Source organism: Sardina pilchardus, chromosome 22, assembly GCF_963854185.1.
Source record: "Sardina pilchardus chromosome 22, fSarPil1.1, whole genome shotgun sequence".
Classification (NCBI taxonomy): Eukaryota; Metazoa; Chordata; class Actinopteri; order Clupeiformes; family Clupeidae; genus Sardina; species Sardina pilchardus.
This window is the reverse complement of record NC_085015.1, coordinates 25,368,730-25,396,234: the sequence shown is the minus strand read 5'-3', so window position 1 is coordinate 25,396,234 and position 27,505 is coordinate 25,368,730. Positions and strand designations below refer to the sequence as shown.

Sequence of the window (27,505 nt, the reverse complement as noted above, 5' to 3'; positions counted from 1 at the left end):
CCATTGCAAGGTGCATGTGTAACACCGTAGGCACTAGATAATGGCATTATTTAAATGTTTCTCTTGTTTGCCACATACATAGCTAGGAGCCTAGTCTATGACTTGTCAAGTTGAATCAGAGACCCTACATTTTTCACAATAATGACTAGAAGTCTGGTCTTGGTATGGGTCATTTGCAAGATAAAAATGAATGGTCTATGAATGTGAGAAATCTAATGGTGGGCCTATGAACAGGCCTACTTTGATTTCTGGATCTTATTCTAAAATAATAAGGGAAATAGAGTCTTGATCTTTTTTACCATGAAGAGAAAGACCAAAATACTTATTTTGTATGCTTACAATATTGTAATTAATAATTTATTCCAGGAGACATTTATGATTATGGTTATAGTCAGACCAGGACATGATGTTTTTGTTCAAAGCGACATACAGATAACAACAATACAATACAATAAATGTAACAGTAAACTATTTAAAAGTTGGTAATACTTTGGTAATACTACATTAATGAGGATTGCAATATGTATATGTACAAACCGGTTTAGAGCCCTCTTGAAAGAATGATTTGAGAGATAGGCCTATGTCAACTTTTGTCTACTAAGCCTTGGCATCTGAGCAGTGACAGCCATAATTTGATGCAGTGCACTGTTCCTTTAAATGGTATCTTACCTACGTAGGCTGCATAATAATGATCATACACACACCCCTTTCAGGCATCTTAACTTTCAGTTTATCTTTAAGAAAATACTTTTTTAAGCAGGAATTTGACCTGCACTGCGTGGGACTCTATTTCACATACGAATCTGTATTTACCTGTCGTTACACGGATATAACGTTACTCCAAATAACACGTAAGTAGATCATATTAATTCAAAGTAATGTTATCCTGGTTAGCGCTAACATGAACTGTTTTGCATAACGTTGCCCTTTGTAGCACTAAAATGCAGTGTTCTAATCTAGCATCTAGCGGCTAGTCACGTTAGCTCTTCCTTTGCCCAGGCACTTTCAAAATAGTAACTGTTTAAATGGCAAGCTTGAACTAGTTTTAGCAGTACGTACGTACTAGGGGTAACAATAAATGAAATGTATCTAATGCAGCCGGCGTTTGTACAGTAATGTTATCTAACTTATAGCAATGAGTAGCTGTGGTCTTTCACTTTCTAAGTAGCAGCTTGATTCTTTCACTTTCTTTATTAGCTATGGCAAGCCTCCTTATCTTTCGTTTCCCGTTCTTTCATTTAAACCCTTGGCTATAAGGAAGTCGAAGAAGCACGCACTACATTCGCGCTTGTCAACCTGAAAGAAACCTGACGTGTTAAAAGCAGAAATCAGTTCCTGCTGGTTGACAACTTGTGACCATTATCATCTGTTTCCTTATGTTCCACTTAGCCCTGGAGTCGTCATCAGACGGTCACAAACTTCGGAAAGTTAACGATGGATAAGGACCGTGAAACTGAAGCTGAGGCTGATGTGGTCGATGCCGAGACATGCCAGGACATGATGGCAGATACTATGGATGCCAAACCAGATAGGAAAGGCAGGTTCCTGCTGTTTGGAGGGTGAGTGATAAACTTGAGTGAGTGAGTGAGCGATGAACTTTTCCTACCCGAGTAACATATCGTGGTTCTCTCTCTAATCTAGGAGCAAGTTGTGAATTGACCTCTCACTCTTCACACATCTTGGTATGATGTCGATTGGTTTCGCTAGGGGGCAGCAACATCCTTCAATAGACAGCCTTTGTCTTTAGTGAGTTTTAACAAATGGAGTTTTTTTGAAAATAGACCAGACGCGAGATGTGACAATGACATGGGTGTTTGATTTAAAATGGTCAAAATGGTTCAACATGGTTCATTGGTTCAAAATGATTGTAACTTTTGCATGGTCAGGTTGTTGAGATTTTGGTTACATCACTGCTGCTTCTCTAGAGGGATCTTCTTTCACCAAAACATGAGTCATCGCTGTAGTAGGCTACAAAGTGCGCTACAGACAAAAAGTTAGGGATAGGCCTACCTGTCTTTTGGTTGAAATTCAGTGTTTCAGTACAGAAAGTTGAACTGTTGGACATTCAAAAATTTGCATTAAAAATGTAGAGAATGTCACATTAAGTTCACATGTAAAGGTTACAGTAGATTTTAAGTTCATCCTGAAATTTCACCCGGAAGCTGCATTTTCCTGACCTTTTCTTTTTGTGAGTAGTGTATATTTTCAAAGGAAATTATAACACTGTTGTGACACTTTTTTACTTTCAAATGCATGTCTATGTCACATGCATCACACCAGGTTATATAAACTGGGCAGTTTGTGGGACAGGCACACTAGCAAGAAATGTGAAAACATCTGTTCTCAACGTTTTTACAGAAGTGAGATATCTGGTTAACATTTCTAACTCCCTGCCTCCTGTAATCCCCAGCACTTTTGCTTAACCTCTCCCAAGGGGTCAACCCAGAACTTCTCTATAATGCATTGCCATATTCCAACAAGCGCCAAAATGTGATGAAAAGGTTTCATATATCTGTGAGAAACTAAGGCCTACAGTAGGTGTCATCTTTTGACCTGGAGAACAGAACTCTGATGTTGGAAATGACACACTTGATAAATAACTTCTCAGAACTGTTTTTCATAACAGAGTTGTTTCCTCTTACCGCCAATCCGTCAAACCGGAATGTAGCCATTGGTTGTATTACTGGCATCCGTCACACAGTTCACAGAAACCTGGCCGCTTGTCAGGAGTTTGATCTTTTGGAAACAATGGTGGAACATTTATTCACTGTCAGAATTGCAATGCTCCATTTAGTTTCACACCATTTTGCTTTACTTGGCTTTACTTGAGTGTAGCTTGCATCCAGGTGTTAGCATGTTGATAACGGCAGCAGGTGAGGTGCTTGAGTGAACTACAGATTGAACTTTTTAACGTTTACCGTTAGAGCTTGTTGGACTAGTGCAAGTAAATGTATGTTAGCCCAATACTGTATCTAGCTGTTGCTATTGCATTGAAATTTACTGTATATTGGTTTCTTAGTTGAGATGCAGGCTGTATTAAAACAGGCAAGATTGTCCCCACGGCAAACTGCGTCACCTGTGAGGTGTCTGTGAGAGCGCTGCAGGTTCAGGTGAGGTAGGCCAAGTCCCCAGTGCAGGTGCAGGTGCAGGTGTCCAGCGGGCAGCCACGAGCCCGAGCCCTGTTTGTGTGCTCGTCAGCAGTGGGTCCGGCGGTTTGCCCTGCGTGACCTCGTCCGCGGGCATTGGCTGGTGGGCAGTGGGAGGGGGCTGACCAGGGGCCTTTTTAGAAAGCTCTGGCGTGGCCAGGCTTGCTGACTCAGGGCCCCCCCCTCAAATCCACACACCACCCCCCCCCCAATCCCCCCCTCCCCTCCTCCTCCGCCCCCCGCACCGCCCTGCCCACAGTCACAGAGCCCACTCGCCTCTTTATAGAGTATAGCGCATGTCTGGATGCTAGCTCACACCCTCCTCCCTGACACGCAACCCACGCCAAAAAAAAAAAAAAAAAAATTCAAGGGGACACCCGTTCAGACCCCCCCCAACCCCCCCCGAAAAAGAGTTTGGAGGCACGTACACCCGTTTCACCATCCAGGTCCAGGTTGAGACAGAGAGAGGAGCAACGCGTTTTCAGATGCAGAGTGGTGTAGCACTTAATGACGAACCCAGGTAAGGTCGACTCAGCTCCTGCTACAGGGGAGGGGAGGGGGGGTTTGAGGGGGGGGGCACATTGGGGGAGGGGGGGAGTGGTTGGTGAGACCTACATACAACTTGGGGCCATGGGGGGTGTAATTGCTGGTTGGGATGTTTTTGGAGGGGTGTGTGTGTGTGGGGGGGGTGCTGTTGAGATCAGAGTGATCACATGGCAACCCTATGGAGCAGTGAAGCCCACCCCCACCCCCCCACTCCCACGTCCCCACACTGTGTGTGTGTGTGCGCGCGCAATGTGTGTGTTTGTGTGAGAACAAGTGAGCATGGGCTCCCATTGTTGCAGCACTGGGCCAAGCTGATGACTAGGCTGTTCTGGAATACATGCAGATATTGTGAGTGCTATGGCCTCTCTGCTGTGGCCTTCCCATCTGGATGGATCCTTTGAAAAAATGGAAATATGAGAAGTGTGTAAGATTTGCCATTCAGGCATGTGTATATATTTTCATTTTAAAGTATGCTCATGTTTGTTTTTTAAGGGAATATACTGTGTTAGAGTTTGCATACAGTTGTTGCTGATGTGTGTCGTGTTTTGATTCAACTGCGTTTGGATTACATCTTTATTTTTGTTACATTTTTTGAAGGACTTGGTGGTAGATGGTTTGGCCATGACCTTGTTTCCTCAGCTAAAGATGTATGTTTGTGGCCCTCGTTGTTTTTGAGATACATTTTCATGTGACTTAGAGAGTCTCTTGGTATGACATTGATCCAAATGATATTGAGGTGTATTAAAGATGTGGTTAGTGTGCAGTCTCTTCATGCTAATACATGACAGACGTTTTCATTGTAAACCAAAGATCTAGGTCTTTCACGTCAAAAAAGACTTGATGTTGAATATGTTGGCTATGCTGCCATATATTTCATTGAAAGGCTAGCGAATTACGTTTTAAAGCTGTTTTTAGTTGGTGCTTCTGTGAGTGTTAGTATAGCTTTTTTTCTTTTTGTTGTTGTTGAAAGAAGATCCATAATATGTGTGGAATGGATGGTGGCCACAAAAACAGCCTTTTCATTCCTGTAAGGGATGGTCAAATTGCCAGATAAATCTAAGCAGGAAGTGGTGTTGGTTTTGAATTACCATCTTTGGTTCCTTAGTATTTTGAAGACTTTGTTTTGATCCACTGAATGCTCCTAACCCCATGTTCAGTGAAATTGGGCTAGCATCTCCACCATCTCAGCAACTGTTCATAAAAAAATAACGTACTAAACTGTTTTTATACTGTTATTAGGTATTCAGACTGAACTAATCAAGTCCTCATCATTAATGTTATTTAGATCAAATACTAATCAATTTCATTGTGAAAGCCGATATATTTTTCACTCATTTGTTTCGAGGCCATGAATTTAACGGCAGTCTAAATGAGAGAATGTACTTTCAACCAAACAATTGGGAAAGTTCTTTGGTTTTTCAATGGGACAAATGAGTGACAATGGCATAGCCTTCACCTTGTGCCACAGAGGTGCCTTATCTCTCTGAAATGAGAATGTGAATGTGTGCGTGTGTGTGCGTGTGTGCGTGCGTGTTTGTGTGTTTGTGTGTGTGTGCGTGTGTGTGTGTGTGTGTGTCTTGTCCTCCCAGTAAGAAGAATAAGGATGGCCAGGCGCGAGAGCAGGAGAATTCCTCAGAAAGCCATTACAGGATCGTTTCACCTACATTCCAGTATAAGATGAGCCACAAGCGTGTGGGCAAGTGCATCATCATCAACAACAAGAACTTTGACGAAAAGACAGGTATGCCTATCTGTTTGCCTATCCGTTTCTCACACAACATGGGATCATAAGTCCATATTTTTGTGTATAAGAACTTGCTGGAGTTAGTAGTTGCAGTTACATGGTTTTTATTTTGAGCAAAATGTGTGATATTTCAGCTAGTCTTCTTCAGAAAAATGTGTTATTATAAAAGTGTATGGTTAGCACTAGCTCCCGGATTAGCCACGTAGGAAGACATGGCACCTCCAATCAACAATGTTATTGCATCACCCTACATACAAATACTGTCATTTTCCAACTATTAGCCAAGGTTTACACATTGGTGTTGCGGTTGATACACAATGTGACTGATATAATGAAATGACTGTATTCTGCTTCTCACGTTTATGAGGTATTTTTCCAGCATTTGGTTGTGTTTTTTGCTAGGAGCTGTCATGATACGTCAAACCCTTAGAGTGTTTTGTAGTGCGGCGCAGTTCTGGTGTTTGTAATTGGCGGCATAGTTAATGATATGCGATATATACATTGTGTGCACACTCAGGGATGAATGTACGCAACGGAACTGACCGGGACGCCGGGGAGCTGTACAAGTGCTTCAAAAGCCTTGGCTTCGACGTGTGTGTCTACAACGACCAGACCTGCGAGAAGATGGAGCGTCTGATGAAAGAGGGTGAGCCACAAAACTTTTTTTCATGTGTCCAGTACAGTTCTGTCTCTCTTTCTTTCTGTCTGGCTTGGTAGCCATTTATTAGTATTTATACACTGAAGTTGATAGTTAGTTAGTTAGTTTAGTTTTATTCACAATACCACTTCAAACAAATAATACAGTAGGGTTATAAACTTAAACGGGTAAAGTGAATGGGTCCCCCAAGGAAGCTAGGAAAGCGTATAGGCCCAAGGATAGCAACACAACAAATCGTCGAACCGGGATATCTGAGACTGTGAGCATGAAACCAAATGTTAAATCTCGGCTGTGTTTAAAGTATCCCCTATGCGGACTGGCATACTGTAAATAATAGCAGAAGCTATGCAATGCCATATACTGCAGTGTGGGATGAGATGTTGGCTAGTTTGAGGTCAGATGATCTTTCCTTCATTGCGTCTGTGTCACCCCCTCCTGGGCTAGCGCCAGTATAGCTTGTCAGCGCTGTCAAAGTTGCTCATGACTGCTTTTCATTGTTGAGTGGTCTATTTCTGTAGGGTAGGGGGCAACCAGCAGTAGATGGACCTTTGTCGCCTCCTGCTGGTCTGTTTTTGCTGCACGTAGGACACAGTGTTGCCCCCAATACAGTCCAAAGTCCAGATGTCTATGATTCACCCCAGATGTATTGTTTTCCAAATGCTGCTGAGCTGTACAGGGCTTTAGTGTTAAGTATGGACTGTGGAGCTGTTATCTCCGTGCTGTAAGTGGATACACTGCAGATTGGGGCTGTTGGTTGTTTGTTCAGTTATCTAAATGCATGCAATTCCCCTTTTATATGTAGGACTGATGGCTAATTAAATTCATGTGTGTTGCTGGTATGCATTCCACTGGATTATCACAAAATCAGGGTGTGAGGTTAGGTTAGGCCTGGGTGGTGTTTGGTTTTTGGTACTTTTAAGAATGGATAGGTGACTGATTTCCTCTGTGCTTGCTTAGACACCAGTGCATGGGAGACTGTTTACTTCCTGTTAAAGTGTAACTCCTGCGAAAATTGACCCGAGGATCTTGCCATGGTATACGCTATAGCCCCAAATAGCAAACAGAGAATTAGCTAAGGGCGGTGAGCAAATGCTTAAAAGATACAAGCACAATATGATAACTATGCCGTATTGTCATTCCTCTACAGATACAACAACACTGTTTATGCTGAGTTTGATGTTTAATGAAATCTCATATAGTTAACGGCAACAAATCTTCCTGTAAATTGTGTTTGTGTGTGTGTGTGTGTTTGCGTGCGTGTGTGTGTGTGTGTTTGCGTGTGTGTGTGCGTCTCCCATAGCCTCAGAGGAGGACCACAGCGACAGCTCCTGTTTCGCCTGCATACTGCTGAGCCACGGCGAGGAGGGCATGATCTACGGCACGGACGGGGCCATGCCCATCAAGAGCATGACCTCGCTCTTCCGAGGGGACATGTGCAAGAGCCTGGTGGGCAAGCCCAAGCTCTTCTTCATCCAGGTGAGACGGACAGCGTGCGCCAGGGGCTGAGAGGTGGGGGGGGGCCTGCGTGCGGAGCGAGCGATAGAGTGGGAGAAGGGTGAGAAAGAGAAGGAGCGCTTAAAGGAAATCTGGTGATTTTTTTTTTTTTTTTTTTTTTTTTTCACACAGATCTCTGTTTCTCGAGGTCGGCGAGTACTGTTGGTAGGAGGGTGGGGGATGGGGGCGGGGGGGGGCAGGATTTTAAAGATGCCCCCAGAGTGTAGTGCTGTAGCTGCCTGGCTGCTCTTGTTGTTGTCTGGAACAACTTGAGCAAGGTACCATCGATTTTTTTTCAAGCCAACAGTACCTGTGCTAAGTGACCTCGAGAAACAGAGATCTTTGTGGAAAATTGCTGGAGTTCTCCTTTAAGAGACAGGTGAAATGGGAGGGGGGGGATGGGGGGGTGTTACGTAAAATAAAAATGTAAACAAGAACGGGAAAGTAAACTTAGAACTGACTGAAAGAAATGTCAGAGGTCAGAATGCAGACTTTCAGGTTTGTGCTATAAATAAGGCTCTCAAATAAAAACATTTTCATAATTGAATTCCCTGTCAGTACGTCATGCAGGTGCAGTGTTCGGGAATACACAAACAAAGAAACATTTCCCATCACTCCAAAATTAGGACTTTAAAAAGCATTGCTAGCTGTTTATGACTGCCAATCAGATGCCTGCCAAACTCTCTGGTGTTGTTTTTTCTTGCCTGGCGTGATGTCATTTGCCGTCTATCCCCTTGGCTTACCAGACCAACCTGTCTCTCATTCAGGTGAAAGGCGAGGAAGGCTTATATGACTCCATTTATTATCTCTCCCAGGCTTGTCGGGGTTCAGAGTTTGACGACGGCATTCAGACAGACTCGGGACCCCCCAACGACACCCTGGAGACGGACGCCAACCCCCGACACAAGATCCCCGTGGAGGCAGACTTCCTGTTTGCCTACTCCACCGTGCCAGGTAGCGCAACACAGTCTAGTGACGGATCTCTGCCTGTATTGGACGGCGATACCGTACGGCTGCAATGAAACTGTGCTGTACGCTAGGTGTTTATCAGGTTCCGTCTCACAGAACCAGAGAAATATTACATACAAATTAAAATTAGATTAAGTTAATCAATTAAAATATAGGGGAAGGGGGGGGGGGGGGGGTAATTGGGGACAGGAGCGTTTTTAATTTATTAATGGCAACAATTAGTATTTTTTGTGAGATTTATACATTTGAATCCAATCCAAAAATGTGAACAGAAAAGGTGAGTGATTCTTATGGAAGTTCTGACACTCAACACATACTATAACAAAAATAAAACAAGTCTCCATATATTTTCCTCACTTGTATCCCAGACAATTAACCATAGACAGAGTAGCTGTATGTGGCGAGACATCTGCTGATGCACAAAATCCTGACCTTGAAAAGGCGTTTTGATGCCAATTACTTTTGATGCCAAATGCCAGCAAGTCCATTTCGATTTCACATAAGGAAGAGGAAAAGCGTTAGCCATTGGAGCGTGAATGACATGTTTGGCTATGTTTGACTTTCAGGCATTTTATGAATGTCTTCATAAATCCATAAAATTCTCATGAATTGTCTCCTGAATTGTCATTTAAAATACCCTAAAAGATCTCAATCTAATCTTAATGGAATCTAAAAAATAACAATAATTAAGAACCTAAAGAAGTATAATTATGTTGATAATAATTTTAAAGTAATGTTAAAAATCGGGCACTTGCTAAAATGACAGACACCCCTTGACCGCCCCAAAACACACACATACTGACATACACACACAGAGAGAGACTCCTCCCCCACAAAAAAAAACATAATGTTAGATTAGTCTTGCAGCATAGAAATGGCAAGATGCGCGCCCTAACACATTTTGGAGTAGTACTGAGGACGTGCCTGCTCTGTTGCAGGCTACTACTCGTGGAGGAATCCTGGCCGCGGCTCCTGGTTTGTCCAGGCCCTCTGCAACGTCCTCAACGAGTTCGGGAAGCAACTGGAGATAATGCAGATCCTCACGCGGGTCAACTACATGGTGGCCACCAGCTTCGAGTCCTGGTCGGAGGACCCTCGCTTCAGCGAGAAGAAACAGATACCATGCGTGGTCTCCATGTTGACCAAAGAGCTCTACTTCAACTGATGGTTTGGGGTAGGGCTCTTCCAAAATGACCACTGCGACCGCTAACGGCCGACCGACTGGACTGGGAGGGGGAAAACTCACCGGGATGGTGCGGGATCGGAACACCGGGAGCGGTTTCAACATTCAGGGATGATCCAGACGTGGCTGGATGCTGGCGTTTCGTTTCTTTTTTTAAAAAAAAGCAAAAAAAAACTTTTTGTGCGTGAAAGCCATTTTTTTTTTCCTCACGTGACACTGGGCGCAAAAAAGATACGCTCTGAAATATATCAAACGAAGACAAAGAAGAAGTAAATCCTCAGTGGTAATCCGCGTTCATGTGTTGGTGGTGATACTTGCCTCTTTCAGGTTGTTCCCCTCGGGAATAATGATGTCACATCTGATATTTGTCGAAACAGGCGGTGTGAAATATACATGTTTTAAATTTCCTTTTTTTTTTTTCCTTTTTTTTTTTTTTTTTGAATTAGCATTCAACCAACCGCATGAAGAGTTTGCTGTTTTGGTGGGGAATAGGTGAGGGTTGGATAACTGAAATCATTTTGAGAGGGGTGGGGGAAATGCACAAGCTCCCTTTCAAGTCATCCACTTTTACCTTGCGAGTTAAGCGACGAGTTTACCTGGGGCACATGCCGGGAAGTGATCGCAAGCCGGATAGGGACCTGTGCATTTCCGCGTTTGTTTCAGCTGTTCGTTGTCGTTTCATACTGTTCCTCCTGCTCACTGGTTTTGGCCCAGAGTGAGACTGGATCTCACCAGTGAAGGCCGTACCTCAGTTTAGCAGAGGACTGAGACTCGCAGCAAAAGTACCTGGGCCGCGTTTCCCAGATCCGTTAAGAAGCTCTTAAGTGCTAAGAACTTCTTAGGAGTGCTCTAAGAACATTCTAAGAACGCTCCTAAGAAGTTCTTAGCAGTTAGCACTTAAGAGCTTCTTAACGAATCGGGGAAACGTGGCCCTGAGCTGTGTCTGCTGTCCACTGCCGAACAGATCGTACCGGGCGACATCCGCACAGAGACACGAGGGGACTCGGAAATACAATGAGTGGACTTCCTTAAGTTGGAGATTAAAGAAAAGGGCGGTGAAAAATCGACATTTTTTATTGCTCGTCTTTAAAACTTTAACCATTGGAGCCAATGTTTTCCCCATCCTCTCAGGCTGTCTGTTTGTCATTTATATCATTTTCCTGCTTAGACCCAGATTGTTAACTAGTGGACCACACATTAGTTGTTAGTAAATTGTTAACTAATGGACCGCATCACCTGTCTGTAACATCACATTAAGGAAAAAAGAAAAAAAAATCTAACATTCATTGACAATGCAGAATAACTCAAGTTCGATTAAATTCAAGGAAGATACATTACTCGCACTTCTCATTCAAGTTAAAATCAAGAAGGATACAATACTTGTGCTTCTCATTTAAGTGATTTGTAATTGGACAATTAGAATCAAAGGTCATTGAACTTGGAGGGCATATGTTGCCAAACGTTCAGTCTCCCTTGATTTGTACCATTATCTCTCTTTAGTGACATGTGCTCTCTTCTTCAGACAAGATTTGTAAATTTAACTCCGGACACTTAAGAACACCTAACATGGCGGTGGATGGGATCTGAGCCGTTGACTCAAAGCACAACAGGCTACTTTTGTCTTCTGTCAGTCCTGTTATAGCATGCTGACCTATCCCATGGTCCCAGCTGACATGCGGGTGAAAGAGCGCTATGTACTATCCTGTCGTAACTTGAATTAGAGTCTGAAAGATCACAACAGTATTACATTAGGCAGCAGAACTGAATGGAATTTGGAGTCTTCACAACAGTGCTTTTAAAAAAACAAGTAGGTCTTGGAAGTAGTTTAAGCTTTTTAAAGTTAAAGAAGTGAGCTTTTTTGTAGCATATAACTCCCTGGGTCAGAGTGTTATTGGCATACCCATTGCATGTTTTGTTGCGCTGTCCAAAAGATTTCAGTCTACCGAGGCAGCTAGTATATTACTGATGACGAGTCTATTTACAACACACCAGTCCGTGCCGATGAATGCACTTTTCCAGTTTTGCTGCTATGCCCTGGCAAAAGCTGAAAAGCTTACCATGCTACATGGCTACTGTGCCTTCAGTGCTTTAGTCGAGTACCATCATTTATCTTTTCCTTTTTCTAGTCAGACGTGTAGTTTCATCTTTCTCAGTCGCCTTAAACAATTACGGAGTATTCCTTTTCAGAAGTTTGACACGGTGCAGTCAGACAATCTTTTTAAGTCGGTGTTTTCCCAAGTCAGATGATGATGTGACATTGAAATGGCAGTCCACGTGTATGGGATGCTTCTCCTGTCATGAACCCTGTCCACCACACACACAGACACACACTCACTCACTCACAAACACTAATACACACCTAGCTCTGTCTTCACACATGGATCCTCTTTTATCAATGATGTAGTGCCCAAATCGTACCAAAGGGAGTTTGTAACTCCCCTTTGTTTTGGAATGGAATTGAAGGGAAAAAAATCTTATTTTCTAAAAAAGTTAAAAACTTTTTTTAATGCTTTACAGTGTTTAATGCAATTGTCCTCAGGAATATATTTTAATGATTTGGAACAATGAATATATTATATTTGGGGTATGAAATCCCCTTTAAAAAAAGAAAGAAATCTTGTGGATATATACTGAATATTGCCATAACCTTAATGCCTCTTTTTGAATCTGGGGTAGTACATTTGTTAAAAAGACATCGAATGAATGCCTGTGTAAAACCCTATTTTATTGTATTAAATCAAAATGAATCAACCGTGCAATCCGTTTCCCTTTTGTTCAGTATTATTCCCTTCATGTCTGTGGGCCCTAATTGGAAGGACAACCAAAGCCTTAAGTCTAACTGAAGCTTATTTAATAGCTTATCAATTTCCCTTAAATGCAAACATTGGTGAGCTAGTCCAATACAACCACACATGCCACACAATGGCTACAGTTCATGCACAAGACACTTGTTTGTAGCTTGTTAACGGACTTTGTACTTCATGTTAAATTAGGGCCCAAATTGTTGCTCAACTGTCTGTATGTTAGATGATGAACACTTGAAGCCTACAGGTTTAACCTTTTACTTATGGTGACATGCTTCATTTGTAAGGGGCTTTATGTGACATTGGCAGTTCAAGAGATGGTCTCTGGGATACTCAATAGGTACTTTACCTTATATTTGCTTAAACTAATACATCACTTTGCATTTAATTGCTGTATCTGGTGTAATATGATAGCCTTTTCCATTGTAGTCCCATCACAATTTAAGTCCATCAGGTCTCCAACAACATATTAATTATTTTAATACTGATCAGTGAGAACATAGATAGAAACAGTCATGCCAATGTACAATAATACCCCTTAAGTCTCTCTTTACCGCAGTGGGCAGTATCTGGTCACAGATCACTGACTCACTCGAATCACTCGCTGCCAGAGACTCTGGTACGGTGGCCAGACTGTCCATCACAGAGTGGGACCAGACCTAGAAGCGTCGCATATTTCCAAAGGCTTCCAATTGGTCCCCTTGTTGTCGTCTCCGGGGCAGACGGCCTGGAGCAGTCTGTCGGTGAACTTGCCCGCGCAAAAGCAGTGCAGCGGCGTCATGGTGTCCGCGCCGAGGAACCACACCAGGCCCCCCGGGAAGCTGGAGAACACGCCGATGCGTGTGAAGCTCTGCCCCTCCACGGGGGTCAGCGTGTGTGCCACGCCCCGGTGCCACGCGTTGTAGCTGCCGTTGAAGAACTCCACGCACCAGGAGTCAGATCCGCGGCCCAGCCAGCACTGCTCCTCCTTGCCCTTCCTGGGGATGCTTGGGTAGGTGATGCCCAGCTCCCAGTAGGTCTTGCCCGCCACCTGCACCTCCCAGTAGTGGCGGCCCTCGTGGAAGCCGCGCCGGCTCAAGGCGTTGAGGGTGGTGTCGAAGCGAGACTTGTTCTCCGGGACCTCCTGCCAGGAGTCGGTGTAGGTGACCGAGTTGCCCTCGGGGGAGACGATCAGTTTGGGGTGGGCTGAGTTTGGGTCAATGACAACCTCTGAGGCATCTGTGTCAAAACAGAAGTGCGATACTTCAGAAAGGGCAATTCCTTCGTGCTTCTGCGGACGCCTGGTGCGTCTACTATACGGGAAGGGACCGTCTCGTGCAACAGATGTTTACATATTCCGTAGTTTTAATGCATACTGTAGGTGCATAGCAATAAGTAGCAATAACGTTTCAATGTTTACTACATCTTCGTCGGACTCTGACAAAAATGAAAACATCGAAACGTTAGTCACTTGTTGCACCTATGCATTAAAACCGAGAATTAATAAGAATCTGTGTTGCTCCAGTGTTCCTCCTTTACTAGAAGTGTGATACCTTCAGATATGTTACCATCTCATGCCCTGAGGGCTTGTCTGAGTCACCATGAGAAAGCTTCTAATGAATAGCTTGCATGTGGCAAGCGGGCAATTACCATGGTGAGAGACAGATGTACACAGAGCTCTTCACATGAAAACGCAAACCGCAATTTTTGCGCAAAACTGAAGTAATTTTCTTGAGCTTCAGAGACTAATGTTCAGTGCAGCCTTCTAGAAAGTGAGCCCCTCTTGAAGCATTGCTCTGAATTTGTCCTTTACTTGACCTTATTGGATTGAGGCCAAAAGTCTCAACTGAGCCTGTATCTTTATTAAAAGCTAATCTGCAAGATGAAAGTCCTTTTTAAAAACAAATACAGTTAAAATATCATATACCCAAAGGAAGTTTTCTTGTCTCGACAATTCCTTCTCTTTGTCTCATGAGAAATAAACCAGCTCTTTTAAGATCACACCTATTTCTACTAAGGGACTCTGATCTTGTCTCATTTTCTAAATTAACCTTCTTATGGAAGTTCTCTGCTAAAAAGCAACCCTCAAATGACAGAATGAATCAGCTGTTTTTCATCACGGCCATTTAACAGCTCTCTGAAAATACCTAAGCTTCCTAAGGACACTTAGGAAACACAAACACAAACACGCAGACGAGAAATGTGTGGTGGAAAGTCCAGATCAACCCCGATAGGTCTCGATTACAGTGATATTGCGGGAAGTGGTAAGGTGTTGTGAAGCTGTTGCCACGCCCAGAAACTCACAACTCTGGAAGAGCTTCTTGGTGACGGGCACTTGCGAGCGAATGAATAGCAGCAGGTTGATGGTGAGGCTGATGAGCTGCTCATTCTTGAACTCGTCCAAATTGATAAGCTCGGGGTCCGTCTGCTTCAGCGTGGCCGCTATCCTGATGGCACACACATACACAGAGGCCAGAGCATGACTGCACCGAGGATGCATGGAATGCCAGCACAGAATGGGAACACATGCAGGCATGCGCACATGCATGCACACTGCACAGACATAAAGGGACACACATGCAAGTACTGCGCAGTACTAACGTGCAAAAATGCAGATATTCAAATGGCACACTCCCACAATACGATTGTATTACAAAACAGGAGCATATAAAATAGTGTCTGTCTACCCTTCGTGGTTCATTGCCGATCATAAATGTCAAAAATAGAATGGTGAGACCTCTGATTCAAAAAAGATAAACTGCCAGCAGCACCCATCACAGTATCAGGTATCTCATGACAGACAATAAGTAAACACTTATTCTGATTGCATGCAAGAATAAAATATTGCACATTTTTTATCAGTATAAGATGTTACTCCATTAGCAAAATAGCGATCCACTTTGGAAGTTGAAGTTGAAGTAAGTTGAAAACACCTACAAACGTCTAAAAGTGCAACAAAAAAAGTATACCATGACCGTGGTGTGAATGCATGACATGCGTAACTTACCTTTCCTCTGTCTGCACTGACTTGTCCTGAGAAAAAGGGATAAAAAAAAAAGCTAAATCTTAGCCATGACCTTGTAGCCTACTGTGCTTGGCACTAGCCTCCCTCCCAGAGCCTGCCCTCAGTGATCCCACCTCCGACCATATGCAATGGGCCTCTCAGCATCCCTCCTCGATCCTCGATGCTCGGTCCTCCAGACTCGTTCCCACTGATCTATAACTAGCACTGGATAGACTATCCCATTGTTGCCACCCCATCATTCTTTATCTAGATCAGTGAGGAACCAGCAGTGGCAAGCAAGGTATGTGCTGTGCATTATCGCCACCCTCTGAACTGAAGGACGACTCTCTTTTTTCAGAATGTCCAATAAAAATCGTCGTTGGTCCACACATTATTTCCAGCTTTGGTCAGTGCCTGGAGAGAGTGGTTAAGTCCCGCCCTCCATACAAATGAATGGCAGAGGTTAGGCTAGTGGCTACCTGGCGCTGGATTCCAGCCCCAGTGTTCAATACGGCGTTGACTATGTTCGGATTTACTAGCCTAGCCTCTGCCATTCATTTGTATGGAGAGCGGAACTTAATCACTCTCTCCAGGTATATTATATTATACCTCCATGTACCCCATCCATCCATGCTCAAACTTGAAGCAGGTGGAGTAGAGGCAGAGGAATCACCAAAGACCCGCGATCATCAGTTTGGCTACCCAAACACATGTTCAACCATTGTGATGTTTGCTAGACAAACCAATGTTGTGGTTTGTTGGACATTGTCTGGGCGGTGTGCAGGCACCTTAGGTCACCTTACCCCCTGGTGTAGGCTCAGGTCGTTCAGTAGAGGGTCACTCACCTTATCATAGTTTATCTGCGCCTCCAACCGGGCACTAAGTTCGGACAGCTCGCGGTCGATGTCCTTCGTTAGGGCGTAGCAGTGCTCCATGTGATCCTCGATCACCCTCTCCGCGGCCTCGGCCTCCATCTCCAACTGGGTCAGCGTGATGTGCAGGTCGTCGTCTAACACACGCTTCATGTCCTCATATTTCTTCTTGAGCTTCTCCTTCAGCGTGTCTGTCTTTTTCTGTTTGAGAGGCCACAGGTCAGATTCAATAGCCCTAATCACACCAGGTCAAGCACATGCTCTCATAGAAGCCAAATTCCACAAGGCCAAAGCTTCAGTAACAATAGATTAACGGTGTATTACTAGACAACATGTTTTATTTCATTATTTTTCTCCTTTAACATATACAGAATAAACATGCTCACTATTTTAGCTACAACAGTAGAGTGAAACTAACTAAAATTGGCTTTTGGGAGAAATTGAGCATCTACAAAGGCAACTCAAGTGCACTGTGAGTTGCAGTTTGGGTGGTGAAAGGTTCATCTGGTCACTATCACATCCATTAGACCATAACCTTCCTGGAAAGTTTTCGGACATTCTGCTGGTAGAACTCACGTTTATGTCTGTCTGTTTGGCTGACAGTTTTTTCATTCTGAACGCGATAGCATCTCTCTGCCGTTTCAGGTACTCCTGCTGTTTTGCGAGTGCTTCCTTGATAGAAAGACAAAGAGATCACTATGTTCCCAAGAGAAAAAAAAAAGAATACCAAAACCAACATGCCAAAGAACATGACAAAGATCGTCTTAAGGACAGGACATGTCTTAGAGTCTTTACTAGAATTATGGTCTTCATTTTGGACTCCTCCACCACTTCTGTGCTGGTAAGGTTCCCCGTCTTTGTCCCTCGGGATCAGTTCCTTGTCTTCTCACCTTGTGTCAGAGAAGGCCCCAGTCTCTGAGACACAAGCACTCAGCCTTCTGAATTTATACTCCAATGCCAAGGCCACACGCCAGGGGAGGGTGTTGGTGGTGGGTGGGTGTTGGTGGTTTGGGCAGGTGGTGGTGTGTGTGTGGACATCGAGCGTCACACAGCCATTCTTCCCCCCACATTGCCCTGGAAGGCACGTCCATACTTCCATGAAGGTCTGTAAATCTGGGTGGCAGGGGGCAGAGGGATCGTTGGCGTAGTCGGTAGGATGTCAGCCACAAGCGCGACTCCTCGGGATGTGGAAGGAGCGTGACTAGCAAAGCAAAAGCTTACAGTCGCCCAGAGGCTCAGAGACTCTCTGTATAGGGGGCTGCAGCCGGGATCGTCCCTATTTATATCAACCTATGGACAATGGGGGGCCACAGCGAGGGTGCCAGGGTGGCACAGATGGCTGCATTGCTATGTCAGTGAACGAGTGTCTAAAAATGAGTTTATGGGTTTAACATGCTTGTCTATGTGTGTGTGAGTGAGTGAGTGTGTGTGGGCGGTGTACACACATGACAAATCACTTTGTCACGTAAATGCGGCGGCCCTTCGTGTTTATTTACTCTAAAGCTGTGAAAATGTACGCCTACCTACTCACAGATATGGTGATGTGACAAAACTAAAAAAAGATGGCTCAGTGACGGATGTTGTGAGTGAAGCGTGGCTGCTAAATATATAGCCATGTGCTTCTATACATAACCAGGTGCAGCCATGCTAAAACTACACAGCAATGCAGAAACACAAACACACAACATGTTCCTTGTTTTCTGCCTTCTCATGCACATCAGAGCCGTACATTCTTTTTTTGACTGCTTATGCAACAGGAAAAACACACCACAGTGTTGTGAGACAGCATAAGGGGAAGGGTGGGTGGTAGGTGGGGTGGGGAGGGGGTTGAGTAGGTAGGTAGGTATGGTAGGTGTGATGGTTAGGTGGCATGAAGAGTGACTGTGCCATCGGGTTGGACCGATGGAGGAACGTTGGCCGCGTGTTTGGAAATTAGGGCAGGGGTTTATAGCTGTGCCTGCCCCCACTCTAAATCACAAATCTAAATCACACAGCCATGTTTCCACACGGGCAGAGTACCCACATACTAACACACCCATACATACATACACCCACTCTCTCTCACACACACACACACACACACACAAGGAAGTGTATAATTTATTGAACTGGGGATGTTCAAGTGCAGCAAAACCATTAATTCGTTAGAAATCCCCTCTCTGTGGGAGTGGCTTTGGCTATTGCAAAACTGGCAAAACACACACTTGTAAGTTTGGTTTAAAATTCTTATTATTACTATTAGCTCAAGATGCTTATTTAATTAATTGTCTTATTTTGTTCTCATTAAAACTGCAATTTCTAAATGTATGTTTGCAGACAATGAAACACATACAGTATATGTACTGTACATACTGTATATAATGGACATACTTAGGCTTTTCAAAGCCAAGTATAATGCATTAGAACAGTTATCAAAGAGTAAGGATCCAGAAAGTCCCTGGACACTGACCAAAAGGAAACACCTGTAAACCCTCCCCTCTTGGGCCCTCCCTTACTACTCAGGTAACCGGTGAAGAAGAAAACTTCACCCAGGTAAAGAGACCATCTCATTTGCACTCAGGAAGAAGAGTCGAAGAAATCTTCACTCAGGTAAGAGACGATCTAATTTCATCACATTTTGATGTCTGCTCTGAGTTGACATCTTTGTACAATAAAGAGGGATATTGGGTTTGACAGATAGAGGTCATAGTGGAGAATGACCCAAAAGTGTATGGAAATCTGAATGTTGCACTTTGAGGGTAACAGTAGATGCTGCTACTGTTTCCCGCTATTTCTTTCTCGTAAAATGCTTTTAATATTTGAAATAGTTAGTCGTCATAACTTCTCATAACAGTGTGATGATGCTGAGGATTGCATTTGGACTATCTACATCCAATCTTTTCATGGCTTGTGTTGTGTAGGCTTATGTATTTCCACTGAAAGCGCTGACTTATTGCAATCTGCATTAAGTCAATATAGAGTTGTGTATGACATTTGGCAAAAGACATTCGTCTGTTCATAAGCTTATCTTCACAACGCTTATTTTGGCACCCCAGGCATCAACAGCAGCAACATCCAGCACTATCTTGAAAATGTCCAAGTTAAAAGGTATGTGGCCCGGGGATGAAGTGCATCAATAAGGAATATCTAGTAATTAAGTCTGATATCAAACAAGGCAATAGAAAATAATTTGCCATTTTAAAGTATAGAACCACCTTGACATTTTGTGAAGGTCAATCATTATTATTGATAGTAAAAAATGATACTAGAAATAATGTGTGTTACTTGTATTATTGCCAATACTAATAATAGCAATAATGGGGCCTGGCAGGGGTCCAAGAGTGTTGCAGTCGGGTCTCTCTCTGTCTCTTTATCTATTACAGTATTAACATTTCTAACATTATCACTTAGGTAGATGTAGTGGCACCAGGACTTAGCTATACTGTACTTTTCACTTATTTTTCCATGAATTGATTCTCAATCAGCGTAACTTTTAGCATTTGTGTTGTCAGTGTTTGTATTTGAGAGTTTTCTCTGGTTTTCGTGTCTCTCTATTTCAGTGTCAAACACCAAGTTTTACACGCAGGAAGAGGAATTGAGAAGTGGCTACCTGCACAAGTCCCCTGGTCCTCTGATTTCAATGGTGTGTACACGGACTGGACACACGCGCGCGCACACGCACGCGTGCACACGCACACACGCACACGCACACACACGCACACGCACATGCACACGCACACGCACACACACACACACACACACACACACACACACACACAGATCAAATCTCAATAGTGCTGCATCATCATTCTGTTACACTTATTCAGCTAAATCAGCATCAAGTGACTGATCACGATGGGCGTTTGAGTTGAGCTGAACTGTATAATGTGTCTTATGAAACATAATGGTCTGCAGATGGAAATAAAATGCACTGTCCAGTGATCAGAGAATGCCCATCTCTTGTCCTAATCCAGTCGTGTCTTCACAGAAATCACAGAAATCTTGGAAGCGCCGTTTTTTTGTACTCTTCAAGACAAGCGAGGGTGTTTACACCCTGAAGTACTTCAGAAGTGAGGAGAGGAATAAAGCTCTGGGAGAGATAGACTTGTTAGAGTAAGCCCACATACTGTACACAGTGCTCAAAGCCATTCATTGAGCATATTGAGTGCTGAAAATATATGAATATGTTATTGTTTATGGTTACCTTTTTTGCTGATCGTTTTCTTCGGTCAATTTCTGTAATAGCAAGCAAACCACTGAATGGCTATTGTGGCCATCCAAATGACACCACTATTGTTTAAATTGAAATCTACTGGAGCTGTATCACTGAAGTAAAACTCTGCTCTTCTCTGTGTCCCCTCAGAATCAGTACGCTGCTCTTCTGCCCAGAGAGCCATAGTATGTGGGGATGTATTCACAAAATGTTCAGATGCCCAGCCTCTTGTGTGCTCCTACTGCGTGCCAACAGCCGAGACTATTTCCTCGTCGGAGAGAACAGGTCAGACAGCCCACGCAATAATGGTTATGTGTTGAATTACATTCTTTCCCCATCAAATGTTGACATCATAGCTTCATCTTGTTATCTCTCCAACCTCATACGTTTACTGATCATGAAGCTAAAATTGAGAAGCAAGCTACATTTAACTAGATTAAACTCGTTTTTGCTATTATTACCGTATTATTATTATTATCATTATTATTGTTACTATTGTCATTATTATTACTTTCATCATCATCATCATCATCATAATGTGTAGTTGATAATCCAGAGGCAAGTAACCTCACAAATGATCCAAACAGTAATCTAACTGTAAAACTGCACAAAAGTTTGCTGCTGAAGGCACCTGAAGGCATCTAAGTGTTTAAACACTGGAATATTTTCAATAACTTGTTTGTTAGCTGCTGTTTTTCTGTGTTTTTAACCAAGACCAATGTTACAGTATGCATTTCAACGGGAGCGTTGCGTGTTGGGTCAGTGTTATTTTGAGGTCAGGTCAGGGCTGCTCCAGCGGTTCCTGTCTCTCTCGCAGGGTTTATGGGAGCTGCAGCTGGGTTGGCCCATCCCTCCCTCTGCCTGTCTCTTGTAAAGGAGACAGGCGCCACATTCACAGGGAGCCAGGCAGCATTGGTGTGGAAGTTAGGGCCTCGCACCAGCACCTGTACATGCTATTTTTGGGGCGGTGTTACCACTGAAAATGAAATTATGATGCCAGTCAGTTGCGACATTAATCTTTCAGACAGCAAATTAACAAACAAGCACAGACATATGCACAAAACACACACACACACACACACACACACACACACACACACACACTAACACGAGAGGTAATGTGTTGGTAAATGCTGGATGATTTTCTGTGGAAATATTGGAGAAATACAATAATGTTTTACGTTTTTTATGTTTTCCTTATATTTCAGCTGGGAAACCAATGGCTGGTTCGATGTCCTTTACAACGTTCTGTATGATCAGGTAAAGAAAATATGGTAACACTTTACTTGACGGGTTCATTCATAACACATTCATAACAGCTGTCATGAACTGCACATGAAGCATTCATGACTGATTCATGAAGCATGACTCAACATTCATAACACCACTTTCATGAATGTGGAAGACAAAATGACAAAAACTTGTCAAAATAAAAGTCCAACAATCTAGTAATCCATATACAGGGTATTATGAATCCATTCCAGCGTTTGTAAACATCTCATGAATATTTTATGAAGTCTACTTCAAATGTCACTTTACTATACGAGTTGTGAAGTGTTCATCATACTGGGAAGTAAACTACTGACCATCTGTGGATCTCTGAGTGGTTGGACATTCCTGTTTTATATACAGTCATTGGTGTAGACAAGTAGGCCTATGCATTCTTCAGAGGTTATTATCATAAAATCAACAAACAGACAAACAAAAAACTACATTATCCTGGACACTGGACTTCCCCGTTGACTAAGATGTGACATGATCAGGTTGGCTAAAACAAAAAAGACAGCAATGCTGATTTGCGATTGTTGGACTTTTATTTTGACAAGTTTTTGACGTTTTGTCTTCCACATTCATGAAAGGGTTGGTATGAATGTTGAGTCATGTTTTATGAAACAGTCATGAATGATTCATGTGCAGCTCATGACAGCTGTTATGAATGCGTTATGAACGAACCCGTCAAGTAAAGTGTTACCGAAAATATGAAATTCTATGTCAAAGACTACAGCTTCTTATTATAATGTATAATATTTATCTATAGAGGAAGAACAAAGAAACAGAAAGCTTTTGTTATGAAAATATCTGCAGACCTTTCCACACGATATACAGTAACTGTATTAACAGTAATGATTAACTGCACAGTTCTGCTTATTCTGTTCATAAATCCACAACATTCATAGGATGTAATTATACAGTAGAAAAAGCTGTCTTCTAATTGCGTGAGTATTAATTCAAACACCTCTTTCACAGGATGTGGATGTGGGGAAACCCAGAACCTGCTCCGCCCCTCCATTGCCTCGGACTGAGCAAACTCATCAGGTGTGTGTCTAGCTTCAGCATCTGACATGCAATACAGAGTTTTAATGTGTTTTTCTTAATACAGCGTGCGTGTGGGGAATAGTCACTAACTGTGTTGTGCTTTAATGTAGGCCTCTGATAGAGAAGCCAAGTCAAAGTCAATGCCACCACTAAGTCAGCCAGTAAAAAGACCCGTCTGTCTGATGCCTCCGTATCGACCCAACACTCAAGCCTCCCTGATTGAGGCCACAGGCCCATCTGCAGCTGAGGAGCACATTTATGCTGTTCCATCCAGTCTGCCTGTCATAGCAGCACTACAGGTACTTACACATTACACATATGAACATGCACATGCATACACACACACACACACACACACACACACACACACACACACACACACACACACACGTGCGCGTGCTCGCGCATACACAGTAGGTGTGAGAGAGCAGAGAGTTATTGCACATTCTGTTCATAATTCATAATCTGCTTATTCTGTTCATAAATCAAATGCATTCATAGAATGATAAGATACAGTAAACAATGCTGTCTAGCTTTTTCCAATTGCTTACCGGTATTGATTAACCAGTATTAACCAGTATTAATGAACCAGTATTGATTAATGTTATCCAAATGCCTCTTTTACAGAATGTGGACGAAGGTCCCCGGAGAACCCAGTCTGAGCCTCCAAAATCTTGGACCAATAAAAAAACTGAGCTGGTGTGTGTCAAGCTTCAGTATTGCAATTCAGAGTTTTTTGTCTTTGTGTGTGTGTGTGTGTGTGTGTGTGTGTGTGTGTGTGTGTGTGTGTGTGTGTGTGTGTGTGTGTGTGTGTGTATGTACAGTATGTGTGTGTTTGTGTCTGTTACATAAAAAAGAATGCTCTAATTGTGTTGTGCTTTAATGTAGATCTATGACAAAAAAGTCAGGCCAAAGTCAATGCCATTGGCACCACCAAGTCTGCCAAGAGACACAAGCCCAGCACGTCTCTTTGCTGTTCATGAGAAAGCATCGCCACAGGTGCCAAAGGTAGACATTCTACACATAAGCACATTTTCATGCACACACACGCACACACACACACACACACACACACACACACACACACACAAATGGACAGATTAGGCAAGAGACAGAGGGAGAGAGATTAACCTGAAAACATGTTGATATGTTTAGAGTGACGAGAATGAGGAAGGGGCCGACTGCGGTATATATGAGGACATGGCTACATTGTAAGTAACTCATCATTACGATGCACTGATCTACGGTATTCTTAAAGTATATGCCTCTGTAATAAGACTGCTGAACTTAATCATCATAACAGGTGCAATGCAGCAATGAAGGCAGAGGACAAGGAGCCGTCAGAGGAGTGAGTGCTTTTAGTTCTTTACATTCTCTTTCCATGAGCGCTTATTGAAGTGAATTGTCCCTTAACTGCTCCTTAACTGATTATTGCTGGTCAAACTTCTGGTGAAACAGATGTTATGACTTTGAGTGTTTGCATCAGTGCAGTTCTGTACACTATCCACAATCCATCTCATATTGGATGGTCCAAATGAGTGGGTATACTGGGGCACTATTTGGTATCAAAGTACTTTGGAGAGCCTTTTGTGTTTTTAGTGCGAGATGATCTGGCCCATCTTCATCCACCAGGCAATTTACCTCAGAAAACCAACCAACATTTGCCTAGTTAATCAAAATACTGTACAACGCGGGCACATTTCCCAAAATAAAACAGAGTTACAGTCCAGACCTCACTGTTGCATTGTTTCATAGACAATAACAAAGGTGGTATTATTGTGCCAGTCTAACTGGTTCTGTCCTATAGATCAAATTACAGTAGACTTATTCCTTTAACCTCAGGTTGTTTCCTAATACTATGACACATCTGATATCAATGTCCTCTAAAGCCACCGCCATGGTGTATTCTTCCTTCTGTTACATCACTCACATACTGCGGCTTTGCCAGGCAACTGAATCTAGGATCTGCGTCAGTATTTTGTTTACACACAAGAATGTCTGAAAGAAGTTCAGCAGAATTTTAAATGACCTGAAAGGGTTTTTTTATATAACAGAAAGCCCTTTTTACTGTTGAGATGTCAGTGAGCTGCTCTCTGTTTGTCATCAGATATGCAGATGGGACCACAAAGTTTAAACAGAACAAGTGGTTTATTTAGGCTACCAGAACAAGTCTTGTTTGCACCTTGGGGGGAAAAAAAATAAAGTTTAAAAATCTCCATTCTTTTGATCAGTGTGGACTCCGAAGACAGTGATTTTTTTGATGATGGACAACCGAAGAACAGTCCCACCATGAATAGGCCTACAATGACTGATGAAAAGGGGGCCAGGCAAGTAGCTCCATTCTAGACATAAGGGATAATGTATTGTCCGCCGGTAATTATTGTAAAATAAATTCAGACAGGGTGGACAGATCCCCGATGAGCTACAGAGGGGTTTTGGTTCGTATTGAAGGGACTTATTTTCCGATGATTACTGGCAGACGATACATTATCCTGCTTATTATACAGCTACTTGCCAAAACGATAAGAGAAACATGCCACAATGGGTCTTTAAAAATGTTTTGCTACCGTTTTGTAATCTCTTACATATAATCACCTATGTTTCTGCTTACTATTGTACAGTTGCCAAATCCTCCCCACACCCATTGAGATGGAGGTTTGTGTGAGCCGAGAGGATCTGGAAAAGCACCTGGACCTGACATCGGATGGAGAGACGCCAGGGTATTTGACCAATTCTGAATGGAAATGATGTGTCTACTTATGTACAGTATCTGTACTCTGTTATGGCCTCCTACAATAAAAGTGCCATCCTCTGAATTGCAGTAGGAGAGACAGCTTGCTGCTCAAGGGAGACGAAATCCTGGCCATCAATAATCTGCACATTGACAGCGAGGAGGAGGTGGAGTTCATGCTGAAGAAACTTAGGGTGAACGAGGTAAAAATGATGTTACATAGCAACAACAGCTTATTTTCTCTATCTGTATGTGTGTATAAGAGAGAGAAGAGAGAGAGAGAGAGAGAGAAATTCATGCCATCATTTACCAACTATTTACAACAGTTTATAAACTTCCGCAGTAAAGTACTGTTTAATAAATCATGTTTAATACACTATTTTTAATTAGCCTAAAACACTGTCCTTATGATAATCAGGAAAGTACTATAAATTCTCAGTTGCATTGCTAAAGTATACCATTTCCCCCAACAGGTGACGCTCACCATTCGGAGGCTGTCTAGTGAGTTCCAGCCATGAAAGCAGAACTTTCCTCCATGTGAATCATTGTGTGGCCCTTTTCTGAGTGTGTTTTTCTGTGTCTGTCAAAGACAAGTTTCACCCTGCGTGTCTCTTAATGACTTTGAGCTGCAAACACAAACCCCTGTCTCCTTGTGATGACATGACAGCACAGCTCTCCAATCAAGAGGAAAGATGCAAGTGCATTTTGTGTGCTCAAAAAGAGACTATGGCCAAAAAAAGAGGCCAAGAATCATTTAATAGCCGACTAAGATGACATTCTTACCTCTCGCAGCCCGTTGAGTTGAAACAACAGATGGTTGTGACCAAGGATATCTCTACCATCTCTGAAGAACTTTGTGGGTGTATCTTGGCGTATCTTTGTAAACAGTATTTCTGCAGTAAGTCCTACCTGCAATCATGTACACACACATGTATACAGTGCCCTCCGCAGGCACCATTATTGGCACCATAAAAATGGGTGATGTAAACAAAAATGTGATGTAAAGAGATGTAAACAAATCTGTAGGCATTTTATATGTTTCACTATGGAAACAGTGAGGAAACAATGTTGAAAGTAAATTTATTCAGAGAGAAAAAAACATTCCACATTTGTTTATCTTCATGTATTTGTTTTGTATTCCATTGTATATATAGAAAACAAAAATAGAAAAAGCACTGGATGTACAGTATTTTTCAAACGTTGGAATCCCCGATAAACTGCCTGAAAAATAAATAAATCATAAACATCAGAGAAGTCTGTGTTAGTTTATACTGTAGTTCTTAGACACTTTTGTCAAAAGCTACAATTACATCAATACACATAACATTACCATTACAGTTAAACAGTTAAAGTCATATAGTCATATAGTAAACATAATTAAACAGACAGAGTAACCATGAACATACACAAACCATGACTATCAGGATAAGGAAATAGTTATATACAAGGCAAACAGAGTCTTCAGACAATTTTTGAAGATCTTTTTTTTTTTTTTGTGACCAATTTTTTTATTGTTTACAAAATACAGGTAGAAATACAATGACCGTACATGCTTTAAGATATCACAAAATCTTTTACATCACTAAAACAGAGCGAAATATCCCCACCCTCCCCAACCCATGGCGACTCCCCAAAAAATAAAAGATAGAAAAATACAAATATAGTACAGACATTATAAAAAGAATATTCAAGCACATTAACGCTGCACCCTTTCTTTAACTAAAGTGTAAACTTCATCCCATGCACGCAAAGTTTTCTGACTAGCTCCATGTAGCCGGGCCACAGATCTCTCCATCATAACTATATCTAGAAAAGAGTTGGCCCATTGCTGCCATGACAATGTGTGAGGCGGTTTCCATCGCAAAGC

At 42.6% G+C, this 27,505-nt stretch overlaps 3 protein-coding genes across 7 annotated transcripts; 2 read left to right on the top strand and 1 right to left on the bottom strand.

Moving 5' to 3' along the window:
• Window positions 1-717: 717 nt before the first annotated feature.
• On the top strand, window positions 718-12,491 carry casp7 (caspase 7, apoptosis-related cysteine peptidase). 3 transcript variants are annotated; one of them, XM_062525603.1, is made up of 7 exons: window positions 718-851; window positions 1,390-1,559; window positions 5,282-5,433; window positions 5,954-6,082; window positions 7,395-7,570; window positions 8,404-8,542; window positions 9,496-12,491. In XM_062525603.1, the coding sequence occupies exons 2-7, from the start codon at window positions 1,435-1,437 to the stop codon at window positions 9,720-9,722; spliced, it is 948 nt and encodes a 315-aa protein (XP_062381587.1). In that variant the 5' UTR covers window positions 718-851; window positions 1,390-1,434; the 3' UTR covers window positions 9,723-12,491. The 3 variants fall into 3 exon arrangements, with proteins under 3 accessions (XP_062381587.1, XP_062381589.1, XP_062381588.1); XM_062525605.1 differs by having other exon boundaries at window positions 9,512-9,724; XM_062525604.1 differs by lacking the exons at window positions 718-851; window positions 1,390-1,559 and adding an exon at window positions 1,569-1,746.
• A 516-nt stretch (window positions 12,492-13,007) lies between these two features.
• Window positions 13,008-17,442, bottom strand: si:ch211-28p3.4 (probable E3 ubiquitin-protein ligase TRIML1). Of its 2 annotated transcripts, none has more exons than XM_062525601.1 (6): window positions 17,195-17,442; window positions 16,976-17,071; window positions 16,373-16,600; window positions 15,531-15,556; window positions 14,828-14,970; window positions 13,008-13,762 (listed from the first exon to the last, which is right to left on the bottom strand). In XM_062525601.1, the coding sequence occupies exons 1-6, from the start codon at window positions 17,210-17,212 to the stop codon at window positions 13,185-13,187; spliced, it is 1,089 nt and encodes a 362-aa protein (XP_062381585.1). In that variant the 5' UTR covers window positions 17,213-17,442; the 3' UTR covers window positions 13,008-13,184. The 2 variants fall into 2 exon arrangements, with proteins under 2 accessions (XP_062381585.1, XP_062381586.1); XM_062525602.1 differs by having other exon boundaries at window positions 16,976-17,067; window positions 17,195-17,440.
• A 1,511-nt stretch (window positions 17,443-18,953) lies between these two features.
• Window positions 18,954-27,040, top strand: LOC134069574 (pleckstrin homology domain-containing family S member 1-like). Of its 2 annotated transcripts, none has more exons than XM_062525556.1 (16): window positions 18,954-18,988; window positions 19,435-19,486; window positions 19,939-20,021; window positions 20,367-20,491; window positions 20,742-20,876; window positions 21,800-21,851; window positions 22,839-22,907; window positions 23,018-23,206; window positions 23,535-23,606; window positions 23,796-23,915; window positions 24,063-24,118; window positions 24,211-24,255; window positions 25,139-25,234; window positions 25,529-25,627; window positions 25,733-25,841; window positions 26,112-27,040. In XM_062525556.1, the coding sequence occupies exons 2-16, from the start codon at window positions 19,471-19,473 to the stop codon at window positions 26,154-26,156; spliced, it is 1,311 nt and encodes a 436-aa protein (XP_062381540.1). In that variant the 5' UTR covers window positions 18,954-18,988; window positions 19,435-19,470; the 3' UTR covers window positions 26,157-27,040. The 2 variants fall into 2 exon arrangements, with proteins under 2 accessions (XP_062381540.1, XP_062381539.1); XM_062525555.1 differs by having other exon boundaries at window positions 25,730-25,841; window positions 26,112-27,038.
• The last annotated feature ends 465 nt before the right edge of the window (window positions 27,041-27,505 follow it).

Excerpts from the sequence above, each read along its gene's own strand:
- LOC134069574 (XM_062525555.1), top strand. Across the intron at positions 20,492-20,741 it reads GGAGAGATAGACTTGTTAGA|AATCAGTACGCTGCTCTTCT; the intron begins GTAAGCCCACAT and ends GTGTCCCCTCAG. Across the intron at positions 25,628-25,729 it reads TCGGATGGAGAGACGCCAGG|TAGGAGAGACAGCTTGCTGC; the intron begins GTATTTGACCAA and ends TCTGAATTGCAG.
- casp7 (XM_062525603.1), top strand. The coding sequence starts at position 1,435 with ATGGATAAGGACCGTGAAACTGAAGCTGAGGCTGATGTGGTCGATGCC. Across the intron at positions 1,560-5,281 it reads AGGTTCCTGCTGTTTGGAGG|TAAGAAGAATAAGGATGGCC; the intron begins GTGAGTGATAAA and ends TTGTCCTCCCAG. Across the intron at positions 8,543-9,495 it reads TGCCTACTCCACCGTGCCAG|GCTACTACTCGTGGAGGAAT; the intron begins GTAGCGCAACAC and ends GCTCTGTTGCAG.
- si:ch211-28p3.4 (XM_062525601.1), bottom strand. Across the intron at positions 14,971-15,530 it reads TCAGTGCAGACAGAGGAAAG|GATAGCGGCCACGCTGAAGC; the intron begins GTAAGTTACGCA and ends GTGTGCCATCAG. Across the intron at positions 13,763-14,827 it reads CAAGAAGCTCTTCCAGAGTT|ATGCCTCAGAGGTTGTCATT; the intron begins GTGAGTTTCTGG and ends GTTTTGACACAG.